At 52.8% G+C, this 22,355-nt stretch overlaps 1 protein-coding gene across 10 annotated transcripts in view; it reads left to right on the forward strand.

The window, feature by feature from the left end:
- The first annotated feature begins 4,853 nt into the window (after positions 1-4,853).
- ZNF512B (zinc finger protein 512B) overlaps positions 4,854-22,355 on the forward strand; it is a 30,517-nt gene continuing 13,015 nt past the window's right edge. The window contains exons 1-11 of one of the 10 annotated variants that reach the window (XM_085241901.1): positions 4,855-5,147; positions 9,050-9,166; positions 12,552-12,631; positions 13,368-13,496; positions 13,806-13,978; positions 14,127-14,380; positions 15,136-15,213; positions 16,998-17,132; positions 18,414-18,538; positions 21,023-21,115; positions 21,961-22,059. In XM_085241901.1, the coding sequence (XP_085098027.1) occupies positions 9,052-9,166; positions 12,552-12,631; positions 13,368-13,496; positions 13,806-13,978; positions 14,127-14,380; positions 15,136-15,213; positions 16,998-17,132; positions 18,414-18,538; positions 21,023-21,115; positions 21,961-22,059 (1,281 nt within the window). In that variant the 5' untranslated portion in view covers positions 4,855-5,147; positions 9,050-9,051. Of the gene's footprint in view, positions 5,148-9,049; positions 9,167-12,551; positions 12,632-13,367; positions 13,497-13,805; positions 13,979-14,126; positions 14,381-15,135; positions 15,214-16,997; positions 17,133-18,413; positions 18,539-21,022; positions 21,116-21,960; positions 22,060-22,355 lie in introns of those variants that run through there. The other 9 variants (XM_085241902.1, XM_085241908.1, XM_085241905.1 and 6 more) reach the window with 9 other exon arrangements.

The following is a 22,355-nucleotide window of genomic DNA, read 5'->3' on the forward strand; positions in this document are numbered from 1 at the left end:
GTCCGCCTCTGGGCAATCATCTGGCGCCCTCTAATGCCCTCTGTGTCCTAATCCCAGCGTCCCATACCCGAAAAGAACCGGGGCCGGACCCTGCTGGGACGCAACCGGAGTTATTTCCTTGCTCTCGGCTATATTGTTTGCAATAAGCAGGACAAAGAGCTATTGGGATAAAAAATAACGGCCAGCTTTTTCTTGCTTTAAAAAGGAAAAATGCAGCAGTCCCTTCCCAGTGGTGGAGGCTGCTTGCACATTGCAGCAAGGCTTTGCAAGCAAAAAAAAAAAAAAAAAAAAATCGTCACCACCGACACAGTTGCACGTAGCAAATGCATGCCTAATTTGTCCAAGTAATTACTGTGCCTGGCTTGATGATACAGATATCTTCAGAACTGAAATGCTGCTGATTGCCTCTCTGATTCAGGAAGCGATCTCCCAGCATTCACATTCATGCTTGGCTACAGCCGCAGCCACAGATATCCCTGCTGCATGCAGCTATGGGACACTGCTGATGGATGTCAGTGTCTGCTCAAGGGCCAAAGTGAGGCCAGTTGGGATCTGCTGCCCTTCCCTGGCAGGCTATGTGCCCCAGCTCATCAGGTACCTGTCCTCCCATCAGGTATCTGCCGGACTGTCAGTCACAACAGATCCCCCTCCCCAAGTCCTGGTTTCTATTCCAGGGTCCTGGTCCCCATCCCAAAGCCCTGGTCCCCATCCCATAACTTTGATTGCCAACCCAAAGCCCTGCTTACCACCTCAAAGCCCTGCTTCCCATCCCATATCCCTGGTCCCCATCCTGAAGCCCCAATCCCCATCCCAAAGCTCTACTTCTCATCTCACATTTCTGGTCCCCATCCTGAAGCCCTGGTTCCCACCCCAGAGCCCTGATCCCCATTCTATACTCCCAGTCCCTACCCTGGATCTCTGGTCCTTGTCCCTGTCACTGCGCACCCAGGGCTAATCAATTTCAGATCATTGCTAATGAACTTGGGAACAGTGTTGGGATGGATCAGGTGCCACTCAGGGTGAGATGGATAATATAATTAAGATTTCCTCAAAGGTCCTGTCTTTCTTACCTCGTTAATTAAGCTGATGCAAGTCCCTCCATGCAGAATGCATAATGAGAGGCTCCACAGACAGAGCTGTCTGTAACCAGGAGGTGATGTTGGCAGAAAGGAAGCACTGGGGACATTTTGGCAGCCCCTGGGGCTTTGCTTCCCCTGGAGCAGCATCCTCCATCCTCTGTACTGCAAAAGCACAAGAGCACACAGGGCAGAGGACACAGGCAGGAATGAGCCTGGGGTTACAGGAGGAGGTTGGTGATATTCAGCTTCCAAAAGATGCAGGAAGGAGAGGAGCAGGACTGTCCCCAAGGCCCAGGCACATTTTGGGTACTTGCTTTCCCGATGGTGAATTATGACGATGAATTAATGGCCTCTTAATAAGGGTGACAGTTCCCTTAATTAGAATGTATCAGAGCGGGAAGAATTGTTTCATTTCATATATTTTTCCCCATGTAACCTCCTTCACTTTCAGGTTCTCATTTCCAACTCCTGAAGGACTGCAGCGAGCAATGCCCCCCAAAGCCCAAACTCCTCCTGGCAGCACCAGGCACAGAGCAGAACAATTTGGGGGGAAACTTGGTTTTGACACATCTCCAGGCTGGTTTGGTATGGGCTGTTTGTAGTGGGTCTCAAGTCAAAAGCCCCAAATCACCAACCTGCAATGAGCCACTTCATTTCCCACCAGGTAATGGCTTCCTGGGGATCATGGAACATCCCATGCTGGAAAGGACTAATAAGGATCATAGAGACCAATTTGAGGGCATCTTCACACATTACTGCTCTGTCCCCAAACCCACAATCCTCATCTCACCCCACTGCCCTGGGGCAGCCCCAGCATTGACCCTCCTAGCTTGGGACAGGCTCCCCACAGGGCCAATAATGCCCTATAAAGAACTAATAGCAGCGCAGCCATAGGGTTTCTCCATTAACTTCCCCTCTTTGCACCGCAGCCATTTTGCTTCCGTGCTCTATCTAAAATTAAATCTGCTCGGATTTTTGCTTGCCCTTTTTCCCCTCTTTTTTAGCTTATATTTGCTGAACTCATTCAAGCACAGTGGGAAAAAAAAAAAAAAGAGAGAAAAAAAGAAAAAAGACAGGAAAAAAAAAAAAAGGCTATCAGCATCATTCATGGCTGGCACATTCTCCGGTTTCCAATCAGAGGCCCACACTGCAGGGCTGGCAGGAGGCTGGGGATGGCCTGGATGGTCATGAGTGATTCCTGCTTTGTTCTGGCACCACACAGATGGTGGCTGAGCTGTGGGGCTGTGCTCTCCATCATGAGGACAATAGGGAGGGAGCAGTGACCACCAGGGGATGCCCCCAAGGGCAGCGCTGGGTTGGGGACAGGGCCATGGCAGGTGTGTGCGTCCCCAAAATGCACGAAGGTGACTGTTTATCACCTTGCAGCAAGTGATGCTCAGTGCACACAGGCAACAGCTGGGCTCCAGTGCCTCCCAGTGCCACTCTGGCACTGCCCTGCTGTTGGTGATGCTGCTGCACGTCCCAGCTCCAGCTGTGGCTTCCCGTGCTGGCAGCTCACAGCATGAGTTTTGGAGGTGCATGAAGAGCAGAAGCAGGTAAAATCTCACATCCACGTCATCCCACAGGTTGGAAGGTACGAAGGATGCTGCAGCCTGCTGAGTATTGGGGGTTGTGGAGTTATTCACCAGTAAGTGCATGCTAGCAGCTAGCCCTGTTCTGGGACAGAGGGACATTCCTGGATTCAAGAACCAAGAGTGCCCAGTCCCAAACTGCCTCAGCATCCCTCTGCCCCTAGGGAGGACAGACCTGCATTCTAAAATCAAAGAATTTCCTGCCCTTCAAAGGGATTTTTTTTGCCCACGTTTTGCATTTTTAGATGCTAGCCAGGTGTAGTTCAAGTCAGACTGTCTCCTGGCCAGCGGTGCCAAGCCCCAAGGTGGGACTGTGAGGATTTATACGAGAGACACCCACCCTGCACACCAACCCCAGAAATTGAGAAGTGTGTGCATATGGCAGCAGCTCACTGCACTGCTGCAATACCTCCAGGGCAACTGAGCCCCACAGCTCCGTCTTGACATGGATGTGGCCTCCTGGTAGCACATGGTGAGACGTGCTGCCGCCATGGGCTCTGCATCCCTCCTCCATGAGCCACCCTTTGGCAATGCTATGATGCAGGATGATCACGATGGCTTCCCACGAGCACACAAAGGATGGCAGTGCCGTGGCTGCACAGTTCCTCTATGCCATGGCCGCCCCCCTCCCCCCCCCCATCCTCCTCCTCCTTGCTTTGCCCTTCCCAGCCGGGCTCTCACAACTCTACGCCTGGAAAACAAGAACAAAAAGGCGCTTCTCAGCATCTGTTCCACATTTACTGTTCTTTTCAAGTTCATTCCTCGGCCCCCTCCCCTTCTCTGAGCATGGCCTGAAAATAGGAACTGTAGCTGTTGTTCTATGGTATTATTTAGGATTTCTGTACCTTGCTCAGCCACTGGCCTCTCTCCAAACCCATCCACGTCTGGGCTGCACGGCTGCTCCGTGTCACCATGCACCATGTCCTGCAAAACTGTGCTTGGCCAGTGCAGAAAGCCAGACTGTGACAGAGAGCCCCTTCTGAGCCCCTCTTAACATCCCTCAAGCTTTAGGGCTGCAGCTCTGCCACCTCTGCCACTGTCACTCTCAGCTGTGCCATATGTGTGATGGCACTCGAAGGGACGCGGATGCAGTTTGCAGCCTTGCCCCGCGGAGTTGTGCAGTGGATGTGCATCAGCCCCATTGCAACTCCACGGCTCTCCCCGCTGCAGGGAATGGAGCTCCCTCAGCTATACCCCATTCATACAAAGGAGGTGGGTTGTGCCTCCCCTCCCACCCTGCTGAGCACCCTCTGCTCCGCTGATAATCATACCCAGCAATTACATCGAGCCTTACATGCTCTCTGCAGACGTTAATTAAGCTCTTTCCCCTCCGTGGAGACAGAGGGGAATGGCGGGGGAGCTCCCAGCTGGTGTTGCATTGCTCTGGTGATGCGACGTAGCTGGACCCTGCAGGGCGGGCAGCACGGAGAGCTTGGCCACAGAAACATGTCGATGTCCACCCATGCGGCCACAGCATCGAGCCGTCCCTGCTGGGTGTAAGCCGTGATGGCAGCACTGCCAGCTCCTGGGAAATGCCATTCTTCCTGAGCAGAACGGCATTTCACAGCCTTCTAACCCGCAGATTGCTCACCCACGTGGCCCGGAGATGGAGGGAAACGGAGCAGGGATGGAACTTAGGGCACTGCCATGTGCCTTTGGTGTGCGCTCAGAGCTGTCGCAGTGACGTGTGACGCCGAGCAGGGCCACCAGCCTGGTAGCGACGGACACCGGGCTGCACTCCCACCTGCCAACAGCCTCCTGATTTCATCCTGCGCAGCCACAGCTACTGGGATGGCAGCAGGGCTACAGCGAGCTCTGGGTCACGGTGTTCCTAGGGACGGCTCTGCCCCGACACACCTGTCCCGGTGCCTCCAGCCCCGCAGGGTGACACCGGGCGCTGGGGACACGGGGCTGCCGGCGGGACAGCCGCGAGCTTAAAGCCTCGGGAACGGCCGTCAGCGCTCCATCCCCGCTTTCTGACCACGCCATCCCCACCACTCGCTTCGGCCACGGCCGCCGCCTGTCCCCTCGCGTCCGCCGTCCCCGTCGCGGCACGGGCACCCCGCCGCCCATGGGGGCGGCCGGAAGGGAACGCGGGAGGCACCTGCCCGGCTCCGGCCGCGGGTTCGCCCGGGTGGGCGCCGGTCCCGGCCCGGGGGCGCCGCCCGGTCCCGCCTCGCCGGGGCGGTGCCGCCGCCCTCCCGCCCCGCGGCCGGGCCCCGCCGGCGGAGCCACGCGAGAGCCGCGCGGCGCTGGGCCCGGTGCTGCCGGCGGGCGCGGGGCGGGCCGGGCCGGGCGGGGAAGCGCGCATGAGCCGCGGCGGCGGCGGAGGGGCGGGCGGGAGAGCGGCGGCGGAGCGCGGGCGGCGGCGCGCCGGGGAGCCCCGTACGGCGGCCCCACAGCCGCGGGCGGCGCCGCTTCGCCGCTCGGGGGGCGCCCGGCCCCAGCGCCCCGCACCGCGGCCGCTGCCGCCGAGGTAAGCACCGAGCGAGGCCCCGGCCCGGCCCCGCCGCGGGGACCCCCGCTCCCGTTCCCGTTCCCGCTCCTCCGGCCGCAGCCCGCGTCGCCATTTTGCCTCTCGCTTCCCCTCCCGGGAGCGCGGGGCCGGTGGCGGGACGGGGCCTCGGCGCAGCCCGGAACGGGCCCCGAGCGGGGGCGGCGGGCGGCGGCGGGGCCCTAAGCGGGGTGACGGGGGCGGGGAGGGGGCGGGCTGCGGGTCCGAGAGGTCGATGGGCCGCGGGGTGAGCCGGCCTGTCCGTGGCCGGGTCGGCGAGGTGACGGGAGAGGTGAGCCGGGAGAGAGGACGGGGGACAACCGAGGGTGGAACGGCCCGGGGCACCGAGGTGACAGGAGGTGGGGCGGCCCTGGACGAGCGGATCCCGGCCGGGGAGGTGACGGGAAGATGCGTCGGCCAGGGCAGGAGGATGAGGGACCCGGCCGCCGAGTATGGCTCGGCCCAGGCCGTGGAGGTGACAGGTGATGGCGTGACCCTGGCAGGTCCAAGGAAGTGACAGCGGGACGGGCGTCCGCCTCTGCTCACGCCGGCGGAGCCCAGCGGTGATGTGACACACGGCCCCGCAGGTCACCGGGCAGTGGTGACACCGGGTGGTGGCTCCGGCCGGGGCTGCTGCTGCTGCTCACTGTCTGCTGGGATTTTGTGCGTGTTTGTGTGTGTGCTTTTCCCATTTGCTTTTGGGCCCGAGGATGGCCGAAGGGGAGGGACTTGCTCATGTTTCAAATAGAAACTTTCAAACCACCAAAAGCTTCGCCCGTGCCCAGAAATAAGCACTTGGGTGAAGTGCAATGGCTGGGTGCTACTTCTGCTCGGTGCAAGTGATTTCCTGCAGAAGAGCCTCATAGGGGTACTAAGGAGAACCGCTGGCCAGCGGGTGTTGCTGGGTTTGAGTGATGGTGGTGATGCTGAAGGACCTCAGATGGACATCCCCTGCAGCTGCGCGGCCACCAGCTGCACTCAGAGCACTGCAGAGGGGCAGGAGAGGCAGCGACGTGCATGGCATCTCCACTGGCATGGGGTGGCCATCCTTACCCCAGAGGTCACGTCACCTGCCAAGCGCTTCCCTCTTGGTGATTCCCCTTTCTCCCAAGGGAGCCTCTCCCCATGCCCAAAAGTTTCTCTTAGTGCGCAACCCTGAGCTCCTTTTGATGGCTGTCACCTGTGATGGCCTCGCTGCATCCCCGCTGCCCCAGCATGCCACTCACCCCACAGCTCACTTGCCTTTTTGGCATTACCTCCATCACACCGAGCCATCAATTAATTGTTGACAATAAGTGGAGCAGTCAATGGGTGATGTGTGCTGAGGTGGTTGCAAAGCGCTGGGGCCACACAGCATTCCCTGGTGGAGTGTGTGTGTGCTGCTGCTGACCTGGTCCCCGGTGACTGATACGTGTTGAAGTGTGGAATCAGTTCCCCTTTTCCAGTTCATACCAAATGTGCCAGCAGTCAGGCTGTGCCCAGCACCTCTTCAGGAGGAGCTGTGATAGAGTGAAGCTTGACCTGCAAAGATGCTGCGGCTGTCCCGGCCTCCCCCAGTGCATCCCAGCACCGCTCACAGCTGGGACCTGCCAATATCTGTTTCTCTCATCACTGGCTGCAAAATGCACCAAAACGCAGTGGAAGCATGGAAAGGCACACGGCACAGGCTGTTGGCTGGTGTCAGCGGGTGTGACTCAAATCAAGTAAGAAGTTTGGATATGGCTGAAGACAATGGGCTGATTTCTGCTCTCTGGCTCTGGGGCAATTCCTCTGGGATCCCTGGGGTTGTATTGATGGTCATGGAGTGGCACTTGGCTCTCGCTAGGAGGTTTATTGGCTTTTATTTTTCGTATAAGCTAAAAATTACAGGGGAAAAAATTCAAAGCCGTATTTGATGGGGAAAGCAGAGAAGTTTCAAACCTCCAAAACCGGCCAGAAAGGGCCTCTCTGATGGGACAGAAGTGATCAGCAGTGATAGTGGGACTGCAGGTCCAGGATGGGAGCGCTCAGGAGCGATGCTCAGCCCCAGGATGGAGCGATAGGAAATGATGCTCACCTCATCCCTTGCTCCCACTGCTGCCCATGCACTATTGGGTGTGAACATGCGGGGTGTCTGCTCCCAGCAGGACCTTCCCTGCGTGTTGTCCTTCACAAGTGGCACAGGAGGAGAGGGCACTGGCACATTTGTCCCCATGGATGAGCTGCAGTTTGGGGAAAGACTGCAGGGACCCCACTGGGTGCCCACTCCCAGAGCCGCTGCAGCTCATACCCAGATCTTCTGCTGCAGGAGTTCAAAGGAGTGGAATAAATGATTCCTGTGTTCGGCACTGAATGCCAGAGAACCTGTTGCCAAGAATGGAATTTCTCATTTGATTTGATTAACCTTTGTGTCTGCACAAACAGCCCAGTATTTGTCACTGGCTGAACACTTGCTGGAGGAGTTTGCCAGCTCGTCTGGGAGCATCTGGTCTGCATGCCATGCACAGTTATGCTTTCCTGCACAGGAAGTCCCTGTTGTCACCTCTGGAAGGACACCTCAAGGGACAGCACAGTGTCCCACACTGTGATAGCAGTGCTCTGGGGCTGGGGGCCTGCAACCCCGTTTCCCATGGTGTGGGTACAGAGGAGCTGCTCCCCAAGCACCGCAATCCCACCGGGCACCTGGGCAGGGTGATTAGGGATGCTCAGGGGGCTCATCTTTGACTTGGATTGAGCTGAACGATGCAGACGGGGTTACGTGAGAGGCATCAGAGGCCGACAGGTCACATCTGTGTTTTAAAAAATGTGTGCACATGGGAAAGAAGTGTTAAGCAGAGGTGAAAAGAAGGCAGCAGGTGGCACTTCCTGCAATCTGCACTGCTCGTGTCTGGCTGAGCATCGGCATCGCTTCCCTGGCACTGTCCATGGTTTTCAGGCTGGATGTGCCCATGGGGGCCAGCAGGACCCGCTCCCAAAGCCCTGACACCCCCAGGGCAGGTTTGGTCCCTTGGTGCAGCTGGGCTCTGCAGCAAGATCTGAGTTGAAGGCTATAGCACTGCTGCTTATCCAGACCCTGCTCATTGGTCTCCAAACCCACACTTGCTCAGCCCAGCAGTGAATTTTGTCTGCACTGCAAGAAACTTCCAAACCAGACAGTCTGAGCCCCTCCTGCAAGGTGCATCCCTCATCCTGCTGCATTGTACCGGGCTGTACAGCCCGCAGCGGTGGCTCACTCCAAGCAGCTGTGTTATCTCCCTTCGTTCAAGTGTGAGGTTTGGGTTCAGTGTCTGAGGATACTTGAAATGAACTTGGGCAGAAGCAGCCACTCCATGGCCTTAATCCTCCTGAAGCAGAGGGGTCTCCTGCTGGTTGCTTCTGCGGGGAGCACGACCGGGCCTTCCGTGATAATTTCTGATGTTCATTATTTATAGAGAAGCCAAATTGAATTATTAATACAGAAAATTTAGATAACATTAGCAATTCTCGGTTTATAACAGTTTCCCATTAATAAGGAAAATTGGAAATTTATCACTGCATCTGTTCATTAAAACTCACTATTTTTTTTTCCTTTTGGTGTCTTAAATGAAAGTATAGAAATAAACGAAGAGGAAAAGCCATTTACTCGTTACTTCTCTGGACGAAGCCAGCCCATAATTTTTAATAAAGTCTTTGCTGTTATACGTGGAAAGGAAACCAGCTCATCATGAAAGCAGCTTTTCAACCATTTCTTTTGCGTTGCTCAGCCAGAGGACAGATACTCAGAAATCTATCTTGTTTCTTCCCTTTGTGGGAATGCTTCAGCTGTCAGATTTCTAATTTCCCTCCATTCCAGCAGCTCTCCTTGCTTTCAGCATGTGTTCTTCCCAGCTCCATGTGACTTGTAACTCATCCCCTGCTTGTTTCAGAGATGGCGGATTCCTATGCCTGTAAAGGTGGAAGGAAGACTGCAGGTTCCACCAAACCCAGCAAAGAGAGCAGGGCAGAGGCGAGGCTGAACCCTCCAGCAGAGCTCCCCAGGCTGGGTAAGGAACTGCTTTTCTGTCTCTGAACGTGGATGAGCTGGAGGGGACGATCTCACCCTGCCTCTGTCTAACAAGATGGGTGTCTCTAAGTCTATTTATCATGGTGGTAGCTAAATGTTATGTGAAAGGGTGGAAAGGCTGAAATGAGTTCAGCCATCTGCTGCCTCCCGTGTCGTACCCCCTGGATGGAGCTCCTCGGGGACCCATGCACTGTCGCTCTGATCGATGGTGGATTTCACTATTCAGGCATCTCCAGACCCAAGGAGATTTTCTCCCGTCTGCTTCTGCTGAGCAGAGACGCTCTCAGCCCCTCTGTGGGGCTCACAGGTGGCTCTGATCATGGAAAGTACGTGCACCCAAAGCTGGTGGCGTCTTATCAGCACCTTAGAAGTAAAGCAGATTTCATTTCAGCCCTTCATTCTGATTTACGTGGACTGAAAGTGATGCAGTGAAGAATAATGAAGGTACCTTGTTGCAATATCTGGGAAAGTGCTGAAAGTGGAAACAAGTATAGGGATTCCCTTTGTCAGAGTAAATAAGGCTTAATGCTGTTCCCAACTGGCAGCTGGTCAGTGAGGGCATCTGGACGGGGAGCTTTCATGCACTTAATTGACGTGAAGCATTACCAGAAGTTTTGAAACTTGTGGAAGTTGTAGAAAGGAAAGAAGAGGTGTCCCTGAGGCAAGCTGTGGCCGTGGGCATGCTGGGCTGCTGGATAGGGTGTGCTCTTCTGGCTGCTCTGGGGTCTTCTGAATTGGGGTTATTTTGAAGCATTTAGGAGAGAAAGCAGAGGGAAAAAAAGGAGAGGAATAGCAGGTAACTGCTGTGTTGTGAGATTGTGTGGTTCCCAGCTCATACAGTCCCATGATGTGCAGTAGCTTCATTTCACCTGGAGGATGAGGTCCTTCCCTACATAAGCACATAGGAAAAGCCTGGGTGTGTGGTCTGAGCATGCACATGAGTGCAAGACTGAAAATGCAGGAGGCATAAGGGAGGTGTGGTGAGCAGGAGTCCTCACAGCCACTCTGAAAGTTTTGGAATGAGCCCTGCAATGCTGCTCCAAAGCCTGCAGTTTGGGGGAGTGAGCCTGCAAGATCTTCCCTGCAGTTCTGGAGCAGAGGCTGCTTTGCAGGACCAGGTGGGTGACTTTTTAGGAGTTTTTATGTTCCTCAGAGGTTGCTGCTGTGCTATACGTGAACAGCCAGCTCTTGCAGATGAGGCCTTCTGAGTTAGTGGGATTCCCGAGGGATGCAGCATCTCGGAATGATGCCTTTATGGGTACCAAAATGAAGCAAACCAGCTGGCTCAGCTTCAGAGGGCTGGGAAATAAATGAGGAAATTGTCTTGCTTGCTATTTTACCTCTGGCCGCTGGGGCAGAAGGTGTGGAAATGAAGAAAGCCGGTGGTTTTGGTAGGGCTTCTGTAGGTAACTGGATGGCTTTCTGTTTAATCTCTCTCACTTGCTGAGAAATCTGGGGTTGGTTTCAGAGTGCCACCAGTGCCAGGCTTGGAGCTGAGCTCTGGTTGCTCAGGAGCTTTGCTGACGTGCCTTCCGGCCTCTTCTTCATATCTGATTTTCACCAGGGAAGGGTGTTTTATAGGTTGAGTTAGTTGAGGTTTTTAATCTCAACCACCCTCTGCTATCTGGGCTTCCTTCTCTGGGATGCTTTTTAGCTTGGTTCTATTGTCGTAGCAAATGGCTTTCATTCCTGATCCCTCTCATTAAGCCCTCTCAGACCTCAGTCTGAATGTTGTGCATGAGACTCAGCATCACTTAAAGCATGACAGTTTAAGGAGCCTTGCAGCAATCTCTCCATTCAGGTGGGTCTGTTACAGCCACGCTGACACGCCGCACGCGTGCTGCTTGCCTCCAGAGGAGGAGTTGGCAGTGCTTTGATCCCTTGCTTTTGACCAGGCAATTTTCATTCCTCTTGGTTGTTACTTCTGCTTCCTCCTTTTGAACTGTGCCAACAAGTGCTTGTGCAGGCAGATTTGTACATGCCCCAGTAGGGAGCAGGGTAACAACATGGTCTGAGCTCCCGGGCCCTTCCTTTGTCCATGTGTTGGCTTTTGTACAATTGCAGCCAAGCTATGAGTCGTGCTGAAATCTATGTCAGAGAATTGCCATTTCTATTTCCTGCTATTTCCATCACTTCAGTTCAACTGCCTGACCTCTATTTTCAGAAATTGCCCTGATTTGGAATGTTTCTCTTAGCAATTGTTAGACTCTAAAAGCAGAGCACAAGAGAGGGACTGAGCAGCACAGAGCACCCATGGTGCCAGGGCAGTCATGTGGCACCATCAGCACGGCTGGGTCCTCTGGGAGAGGCTGCTTGTGCTGGAGTTCTTCCGAGCCAGGGGGGTGTGAACTGGCTGCCAGCACTCTGATGGTGGAGATAAACCTGAGCATGTGTCTGGTGAGCCTGGAATTGTCCTAGTGAATAGATTCCCTGCCCAGAAGCACCTCACCAAGGCTCTCCAGACCCACAGGGTGACAGCAGAACTCTGCTCCAGCTAGGAAGGATTAAAGTTAGAGTGTTACAATGGATTGATTTGAGAAACTTCCTCAAACTCTGCATACAAACCCTGATGAAAGTTGTCATGGAGTTTGTTCCACTTGGCTCAATCCCTTCCGTTTGTGAGTTAAGTGAAATCAGGACTGTGCTGTCCTTGTGGGCCTCAGTGTCCAGTCTAGGACTTGGCACAGTTCAATGTGTTTGTGCTTGTTGTGCCCCACACCACCGTGTTGGGAAGCTCATGATCTCTGTGGCTGTTTGGAAGTGGTGACAACATCACAGCATCTGGCTGAACAGAGCAGGTTTCTGGATGGGACAATGAGAGTCTGCTGTGAGCACACACAGCCATGGCCCCTCTCAGAGGTGTCTGTGTCACCTCTCCTCCTGGTCTGAGCCCCTCCAGGCACTGCCTTACTTGTCCTTCACCCCCCACCATTCCCATTCCTGCTCTCCCCGTGGAAGTCAGTGTCCTGCAGCCCCAGGGCAGCTCAGCCCTACCAACCACGCAGAGTTAACAGGGGATATCTGTGTTCAACAGCTGGTTCAGAGCACAGATTTCTTTTGCTAAATAGCATAGTTATAGAAGGATTTCCATCTGACTCAAGTGGGAGTATGGCTTTCAGCTCTGCTGAAAATGCTCAGTGCTTTGCTTCTGCAAATTAAAGGAGAGCAGTCTGCAGACTGCAGGAGAAGCTGGACTGTGCTCAGTCACACAGGTGTCTGCAGGTGCATGGGCTTTGCACTGAGTTGCAGGGAAGCTGGAATTGCCTTCAAATGGGGATCTGCATCTTGTGCAGGGCAGCCCGGAGCCAGGAGGACACCATGGGGTAGGTTGGGCAAAAGGTGACTTGTGCTACATTTGTTTGCAGGAAATGCAACCAGTGACAAAACCGAAGGCAAGAAGAAAGGACGACCCAAGGCTGAGAACCAGGCACTGAAAGACATCCCTGTAAGAGCCCAGATGTGGTCCCTGCCTCTGCCTTGTTCCCTGCACCACCACTACAGTCAGCCTTGCTTTGTTAAACCTTCCTTTCAGGTGGTTTAGTCTTCAGAGCAGCATGTTAATGAGCTTAGCAGAATCTTGGGTCCTGTATCCCCTCTGTGAGAGTGCACAGCATTGCTAAGCACCCTACAAAATCCTGGTGGGGAACAGTACCCCCCTCCAAATTCCCCTTCCCAGTGCTGTTCCCAGATGAGCTCATTTCTCTTGCAGCCACCTCGGGTTTGGCTAACGATCAGGGAGCACTGGTTGATTTATTTCCCCTAGAATCTTGCAGTTTAATTCCAGCACACTGGCGTAGACAACACACAGAGCAGTTAGTCGTGAGGGAATGGGCACAGTGTGATTTACCACCCAAATGAAATGTGGGGTAGTTAAATCACCCAGGCAATTTCTGGCCTGATTTATTCCCCAGCCTGACCAGGAGCACGCTGTGTGCCTCAGGAGGCACAGCAAGGTAAATTCTCGGGGGGAACTGAGAATCTGCAGAGCCTCAATGCGTGGCTCCATCCCCACGTCTTTCACAGGTGAGAGGGAGCACTGAAACCATTGGGAGGGGACTGGGAGTGGACAGGGATGATCAGAAATCCCATCTGTGCCCCTGCACCTCTCAGAACATAGTGGTGCACCCCCAGGCACAAGGTGCTCATCGCTCAGCTGCGTCTCTCATCTCTCCTGTTCCCAGCTGCCACTGATGAACCAGTGGAAGGATGAATTCAAAGCCCACTCCAGGGTGAAATGCCCCAATTCAGGCTGCTGGCTGGAGTTTCCCAGCATTTATGGCTTGAAGTACCACTATCAGCGCTGCCAAGGGGTAAGGAGACTGGAGGGCCATGTATCATTGCCAGTGGCCTTTTACATTGCAGTCTACAGGGCAAAGCTGCTCTCAGGCCTTATACCCTATGGGAAACATGGGATGAATGTGGGAGGACACAGATGGGCCAGGCACAGGCTGCAAGGTGCTTACAAGTGGGTCCCTTGTGATTTTGGAGGGAATGGACCTTTGGGAACTGTCATGAGGGGAAGGGTATTATTACACACTGTGTCCATAACTGCATCAGAAAAATCCTGGCCCTGCTGAGGTCTGACATCCATGCCCACCTTTCTCTCCCTCTCCACACAGGGCGCAATCTCGGAGAAGCTGACGTACTCGTGCTCGTACTGCGAAGCTGCCTTCAGTTCCAAAACCCAGCTGGAAAAACATCGTCTCTGGAATCACTTGGACCGACCAGTGCCAGCCAGCAAAACAGAAAACAAAGTGCAGAAGGCCATTGGGAAGAGCAGCGGCAAGAAAAGGTACCGGGCTGCGACTGGGCTGTGTGGTAGTGGCATAGGGATGGCTGGAAGCCTCCATTCCCATGGTCTGGGATTAGGAGTGGGGAGAAGTGTCAGAACATTTGTCTTTCAACCCCTCTTTAAACAAGCCCTCTGTGCTTTGCCCTAGAGCTGCTGAGAGTTCAGCTTGCCCCACCATCCATCCCAAACAGGCAAAGACGGAAAAAGCCGTGTCCCAGGATCATGCTGAGAATGGTGAATGCCCGGCAGAGAGCCGGGAGAGCAAGGAGTTTCAGATCGCCGCAGCCGAGGCGATTGCAGCTGCCACCCCCACGGCAAAGTCCTCGAGTGGCAAGGATGGCGGGCAGCAGGGGGGCAGCCAGGCATCACTGCAGGAAGAAGACCCGGAGAGGATGAAGCACAGTAAGATTAGAGCCTGGGGCTGTGCTGGTTCAGGAGCCCAGGGGAGGGGGTTCCCATGGGAAGGGCCAGGGTTGTGATCCAGTGAATGCTGCTGAAGGTTTCTGAATGTAATTAAGCCTTTTTTTAACATCCTGCTAATTTGCTCCCATGGTTTCTTGAAACAGTGAATTTCACTGCAAGTTAAAAACAGGCAGTAGCTGTAGTAGAGGTATTTCTGTAGTACCTGTGGGGTTGGACGTGGATTGAATTACCTGCAGCATAGCGAGCTGCTTAGTCAGCTTCTCTATCCTGAGTGTGGCATTAAACCAGGCTGAGTGACAAACACATTTTCCTTACCTGTTGGGTGCTCTTATTAGCACTGTGTGCCTGGCAGGCAGGGCTGGGCTGAGCCAGGCCATGGTTACCCCTGTTATAGCATCGGTTTGCACTGCTTGCAGCTCCCCAAGTGAACCAGCACCAAATACCTTAGCTTGTGAGGCTCTTGGCACTGGACAGAGCCGTGGCTTCAGTCATTGAATTGGCCTTAGATATTATGACTTCTAGTTTTGTGGTGCATGAAGCAGAATCCTGTTAGTGTTCACTAGGCTGCCTGCTGCATTCAGCATCTCCTTTATTTCATAGTGGTGAAGGCCTCCTTGGGGTGATTCCTTTCCTCCTGACATGGAGTGTGTGTACAGCCCTGGCCCTGGGACAGCTGAAATCCACCTGGCAGTAAGGGTATTTGACCAAATCTCTCTCTCTGTTTCTCTCTTTTGAGTCAGGAAGGAAACAGAAAACTCCTAAGAAGTTTACGGGGGAGCAGCCGTCCATCTCGGGAACATTTGGACTAAAAGGTAATATGGATGGATCAGCTGTGGTTTGTAGCTTCTCTCTGGGACATTTCAGGGAGAAGCTACAGGTACATTTCAAGCCCTTCCTGTGGTGGAAGTAAAGTGGGAGCCACTATGCACAGAAATGTCATGGCAGAGGAACTGGTGCCTTTGACCATAAGAAAGTTGGAAAGGAAAGGAAATAAAAGGCAGTAACATTGTTATCATTGATACCAACCCAATCTGCTCTTCTTGGGAGCCTTTCCTGGAAAATGAGGGAAGAGGGGGAAGGACCTGGTTAAGTCTGTAACACAGAGTAAAGAGCTGCTGGCACCAGTGAGCCATGAGGCAGGCGATCTCTGGCTTGGGATGCCACAGTATTGCCAGTGGAGCTGAAAATTATTTCTGCTGAGTAGAATGGTGATGCATCCATTCCTCAGACTGTCTCCAGTGCTGGTCACCCACGTTACAGAAAATGAATTCAAGGGTGAAGAGATGTGTTACTGGGCTCTTTCCTGAGGGGAGACTCAGAATTTGGCTTCTTCAGCTTGACAAAACAAGAGTGACTGGGACTGTGGTCGTGCTCCATCAGCACACCCAGCTGGGTATGGAGGGAGGAAACCTGGAACACCCCCAGCTTGAAAGCAACTGGATTCATGCTGGCTATGAAACTCATTCAACTGAGAAAATAAAGCATGCATTTCTAGGCACTGGAGGAGGCAGCACCTTCCAGTACAAGTCCTGGGGGAGAAGCACTAATGGCTTTGAAGGAATTAAACACACTTACCAAAGAGCAGATGGGATGTGGTCTCTGTGATTTCCTGTCCTCTGGCTCCTGGGAAGTCTGGGTTTGTTTCCCTTAACTTCCCCGCAGAGACACTGCCACAGACTGAAATGTCTGCTGTGGGTTCCTTGTGAATAAGCCCATTCCCCCATGACCTACTGCCTCAAATGGAAACTGAAAAAGAGCAGGCATTTCCCAGTGTCCCTGTGGTTCAGCATACCATCTGTAACACAACAAAGTTTGCTCCCTGGGGGCAAGGGTGCCACTAGGGTCATGGGGTGCTGTTTCTGCATGTATGGAGAGCCCTGCTTTCGAGTTCCTCTCCCAACTCATTCTTTCAGAGCCTTTTCTGGTTTGCAGGCAGCTCAGTGACGGTTGCCATCAGCCAAGGGGACTGTGCTAGGTTTCCTCTTCTGTGCACCTGTTGCCAGGTCACCTCTCCTCCCCTTTTGTTCTTCCTCACCTTCCCAGAAGCCAGCAGGACCAGGAGAGATCTGTGTCCATCATGACAGTTGTGTAGAGAGCCAGTGGTGAGAGAGATCCTGTGGGATATGATGTCTGGGAACCCAGTTTGTCCAGTTTTCTAAAAGTAATCCGCATTCTTTGGAGGAAGCATTAAGCCTTTCCAGTGCAAGTTCACCAGCAGAAGCATCCCTTTTAGATCTTGAACTTGCTATTCAATTGCCTCTTTTGGTTTATTGCAGAATGCCCTTTTGCCTTCTCTCCAGGTTGTCTTCTTCCCAGTCTCCCTTGCCAGAAGCAGTCTACCTGCTTTGCCGTGGTGTTTCTGTAGTTCCTAAATTGTGAGGATTGAGGGAAATGATTATTTCAGTTTACAAAGCACCAGAAGCTAATTATAACATTGTCTGTCGTAATTGTGAACGCGGTCCTACACGTACAGCCTTGGCAGACCTACACCTATCTCACTGTTCCTATGTCAGAAGTAGAGGTATTTTTCCTGCTACGTGTAAGTTGGTCTGACGCTATTAAAGCAAGTGTTGAACAAAGTCCCTTCTCATTACAGGTCTCGTCAAAGCAGAGGACAAGGCGAAAGCCCATCGAGCCAAGAAGCTGGAGGGGAGCACCAACATGGAGGAGCTGAAAAAGAAACCTCCAGGAGCTGGTGTGAAGAAGGAAGCAGCTGTGCACCTACCAGCAGGTAAGGCTGATGGAGGCAGAGCAGAGGCAGCAGCTCTGCATGCAGCCTGGCTGCTTAGCAGCTCGGTCCTCTGCTCTGCACTGAGCCTGCCCACCTGCACCGCTTGTGATCCCTGCTTCCCTCCTGGTCCGGCAGCCTCTGTGCTGGATGAGTTTTCTTGCAGGTTTGTGAGCAAAAGCAGAAGCTAGACCCAGCACAAGACTACAAATAGGAGTAGACAGTTCCTGCCCTTTTGAGGTGTAGCAGGCTGACCACAATGTCACAGCTGACATCCTGAAAGGGGTCACTGTGAGGATAGATGTGTTCGCTGTAAGAGCTGGGAGTTAACAGCCAGATCCTGGTTCCACCTGGCTTCAGTGTGACCACAGTTCAAAGCAGCTGCTGGGATGCTGGCATTTTTATAACTTCATCTCCATGAACGTGCCAACATATAACTGACTATGACTGTGTCTTCCTGGAGCCCTCAGGGTGAGCCTACGAGCTAGCACAGGCTGACTTTCCCTGGGAGCTCTGACAGCAGGAGGAACGCAGGATGTGCAAGATAAATACAGCTGCAGTACCTTGCACTGGTTTCAAATTCAAATAAACGACTCTGTGATCTCACAGCCATGCAAAAGCATCCAAATAAACAGACTTGGCGGATTTTATTCAGACCGGGCTTCCCTTGCATGAAACCCAGCACAGTTCTGCTGAGAACACGGCATGAAATCTGGATCTGGGGGCAGTTTTTGGCTGCATTTATCTTTTATTGTAGGTGTTTTTAAGCTGGACCTGGCCATTCAAATAAACACACGTCTGGAAGACAACACTCCCCTAGCTGCTTGTTTGTCTGCTGGGAAAAGAAATGCTTTCCAGGCACACATCTGAATGGAGCCGAGGCGCTCACCTTTGTTTCAGTTCCGCTGATTGTTTTATTTGGCAAGAGGGAGTTATTCTGAGCAGGGCGAGTTCAGGTGATGAGGGGCACTGTAACTCCCAGTATGCAGAATACCAGCAGGGATTGGAAATGTGAAATACCACAAAGTGCCAGCAGGTCAAGTAACCCACATCAGTGACCCGTTGGCCCTGTTTGCTGCAGCTGCAGGAGCAGAGGGACTGGCATGGTTTACACGTGCATGATTTGTGTCCAGCTTTGCTTTGGCCCATGCGTATGAATATCTGTCTGTTAAACATCGCAAACTTTCCTGCTTCGGTGCCTTTCAACATGACCAACCCAGGCTTATGAAGGACGTGCTCTCTGCTTGTCTCTGTGTGTAACACCTCCCTCCTCTCTCTCACCAGCAAATCCTGAGGACCAGTGGCAGCGGGAAATCAGTGAGAAGGGAGAAGTTGCCTGTCCAACCTGCAGTGTTATAACCAGGAAAACCATCGTTGGGCTCAAAAAGCATATGGATGTCTGCCAGAAAGTAAGAGCTTGCCATACTCAGTCACACAGATCTGGATTTTGGAGGGGATTGGCTGTGTGCATGCGCTGCTTTTAAATGCGTATTGGTATTTCTAAAACCAGTTCTGGGCTGTGGCTGATAGAGCACTTGCTAGTCGTCTTCAGAGAGCTGGCTGCCTCACTTTGATACGAATTCACAGGGGATATGGACACCTAATTCTCATCAATTCAGAATCCCTTTGTGGTCTTGGCCCCTTGTTGCCATATCTCCAGCAGAGTTGTGCATTTTTAGTAGCTAAATGAATAGTTTCAAGGCTGGGGAGATTGTTGGGGTTGTCTCTAATCTGGCCTCCTACAGAGCCCTGGCTGCAGGATTTCGCTCTGTGCCATGCGTTGCATCGGGCCAGATAAATTGTGGTTGAATGAGAGCATGTCTCAGTGAGATACCAAGCCTGAGTGTTCTCGGGCAGACTGTCGAGATGCAGGAGTTTAGTAATGGTGCAATGAAAAATTGTCTCTCCGCCACACCACCATCCATCAGAGCAAAGGATTACGTCTTCATCCGTCACCTGGTGTGGTGCAGAGCCATTGTCACAGAAAGCCAACGCGGGATCAATGCCTCCCACTTTGAAAATACTTTGCTCAGCTTTGATTCCACATTCATTTTCAGTAAATGCTTCCTCAGCCTGTGCCTCACTATTTATATGGCAGTGAGAGGCTGTTATCCCTTCCAAACCATGCATTACATTGATGCCGGGCAGCGTCCTGCCTCTGCTAGTGTTCTGGCTTTGGTGGAATGGGGATCTTGGCCATTTTATCTCCTATCTCTGTGCTTTCCAAGCAGCTCCCTAGCCAGGCAGGCTCCACGTGGCTGCAAGGCTAGCCAGCCTGCCGAATGCAGATCTTTGAGAGCCATCAGGCCTGTCTTCCCCTCTATAAATAGGCCTGTGGGTGTTCAGCCAAGGAATTGGTGCTTGCACAGCCTGCCAAGCTTACGGCGAAGTGGAATCACAATGGCCTTCAGAGCCAGACCTGCCCAAGAGGGCATACCTGTGCTCTGGCTGTGAGAACAGACACACCAGCCCCGGTGGATGTGCAGGCTCCTGCTGTAGGAACTGCTGTGCTGCTCCTTTTTCCCATGAGGCACAGTCACTCCTGAGGTAACTGTCATTCAAGGAGCTGGGGTGCTTCACAGCATCTCTGCTAGAGCAGATTGTGGTCCAACAAGGACAGTCCCCGTGTGTGGCTGCATTTCCACTTCCCAGCAGCATCTCTGCAATGAGCCTATGGCATAGCTGTGCCTTGAGCTACTCCCATCAGAAATGAGTCTGGAGTGCAGGCACCTTCTCCGTTTGTTCTCTGCTGTAATATTAGATTGAAGTATTTCTTAGCTGGAATCTGCCTTCTTTCTGTAGATTTTTGGAAAGGAAATAAGGGATAGGAAGAGTTGCAACATGCTTGGATCCGAAGGAGTTGAGGGCAGGTATATGAGGCCAGCATCCCAAGTGAAAGAGTTTATTAAGATGTGAACATACTGTGTTCTTCAGTGTTAACCAGAACAGTAAGCCCTACAATGGCTGGCACTGGCATCTGCTGAATTAAGGCTGTTTTAGCACTGACCTTGTTAGGATTGGTGATGTGATCTGGAACAAGATTAACCCATCAGAGCAGAGGTGCAAGTGAGTCATTTCCAGTTGGCTGCTGTGAGGTTTCGTTTTCAAGAGCTCCAGGATGAGGAGGGATTTGCAGCTCCGTCTGCATTCCCCTTCAGCTTTGAGTGAATGGACTGTGCTGAAGATGGAGCATCCTCCAGGCAGGAAGAGCAGGAACAGCCACAGCCATCCCAATGCAGTCTCCCTGCTGAGACATCCTGTCTCCTAGAGCTCAGAGCATTCCCCTCTTGAGTCAATAAATTCTTGTACTTGCCCCAGCAAAAGTCATCACTCACTTACTCACTTTCCAAGTTCCCCTTCTGCATCAGTGTGTGCATCATTCAGGAGACCAAGCTGAGTCAAATAGTGGAGTAACATGAGAAGTGTCTGTGTGACTGTGTCCTGCAGTGTCTTAATTCTAAACAGTTTAGACACCCAGAAAGCACATCATACACCAGCGTCTGTCATGGTTAATAGAGCTGCAGAGAAAAGGCCTTTCGCATGTCAGTAGATCAAAGCTGCTTCTCTGTCCTGGCCCTCTCACAGGAAGACATCAGGTCCAGATGGTTCCAGCCAGTGGGGTTTAAATCTACATGCAAAATTGAATGTTTTCCAAAAATGGGGGCACATGGGTTTGATAACAGTATCCAAATTACAGAGAGATCCAGACCAACAAAGAGAAAGCTGAACTGCAAGCTCAAACTGGGTCGGGAGGACGGGGTGCTGAGTTGTCTGCTGGGTCCCACCACTGGTATTGGTGCAGCAGCAGCTGCCCATGGGGCTCACTGATGAGCAACCCTTGGAGAACTGAAGGTGTCGGGGCCTCCATGGTGATTTGCCTCTGATTCCTTCAGCTGCAGGACGCCTTGAAGTGTCAACACTGCAAAAAGCAGTTCAAGTCCAAAGCTGGGCTGAATTACCACACCATGGCTGAACACGTCAGCAAGGTAAGAGAGCTGGGCAGCTCTCATCTCACACCTCATTTCTGCTCTCTTCCTAAAGATGCACATACAGAAGACGAAGCAATCAACTGTCCACTTTCCTTCGTCTTTACAAAGGAGGGATTCACAACACCATCTCTGCAGTGTCCTGCATGCTGCTTAGTACAGATGATAGCCTTACCCTTGCTAAGCAAAGCCCTTCATTCCCAGGCAGCTAGTTAAACTAATGTTGATCCCTGGGAATAGAGCAGAGAACTGGAAAAATAAGACAGGAATTCAAATCCCAGAATGGTGGAAGATTCAGAGTATGGTGAGGTGGATTTTGAGTGGCAAAGCTCTGCCTCCAAAGCTGTGCCTACACACCCAGCACTGATGAGCTCTGCTTTGCACAAGTCTCAAAATCCAATGTTTTGCTCTCCGCCATTTTCATAAGAAATAGCAATAAAATTGGTTGTGAACAAAGTCTGGCAGGCAGCTGTTTTGGTGCTGTGCTTAACAAGCCAGTTGTGTCTGCCTGTGAGATACCAGGGCAAGGCATAACCATATTTCTACATGTCCCGTGCTTACCAGTTGTGACTTGTCTTTAACCTGTGCATTCATCTCCTGCTCTTTAGCCTGGCTGGTGCATTCTCTGTGCAGGAACTGCTCATTCATTTCTCAATTAACCCTTTCAGTGCAAACACAGAAAATGCATGAGCAAATCTGGCATTGAACAGCAAAGGCTCAAAGCAGTGGGAGACCTAGCGCGAGGTTCACAGCTGCAGTGAGGCAGGGCTGTACCACCCACTCCTGGCACAGAGGACATGAGTAAATGGTTGACTCTGTCGCTTCTGTTACTTCCTTGTTTCCAGCCTGTTCCTGTGGAAACCGCTGCCCTTGGTGAACAGGAAGAGCGGGAAAGGCTGAGGAAAGTGCTAAAGCAGATGGGAAAACTGAAATGCCCCAATGAGGTATAAGAACGATTCCTGTTTCTTGTTCTCTGAGAAGATGGAAGGAGCGAGTCCCAGTGCAGAGGGGACGCGTGTCCTCTGGGCATCCCTTGCTGTGCTCTCGACTTTGCACACGATTCTGCCCTAGCTCAGCTGTCTCTGTCCCCATCCCCATCCCTCTGGCTCCCAGTAGGAGGGTGGCAGCAGAGCGAGTTGAGGAGCACTGAAGGCCAAGTTCTGCCTCCTGAACCCAGCAAAGGGCACAGGGCTGCTGGTGGTGTCCTGGGCACAGTGTAAAAATCAACCGAACAGCACCA

The sequence above is a fragment of the Meleagris gallopavo genome, chromosome 22 (genome assembly GCF_905368555.1).
Source record: "Meleagris gallopavo chromosome 22, MGAL_WU_HG_1.1, whole genome shotgun sequence".
Taxonomy (NCBI): Eukaryota; Metazoa; Chordata; class Aves; order Galliformes; family Phasianidae; genus Meleagris; species Meleagris gallopavo.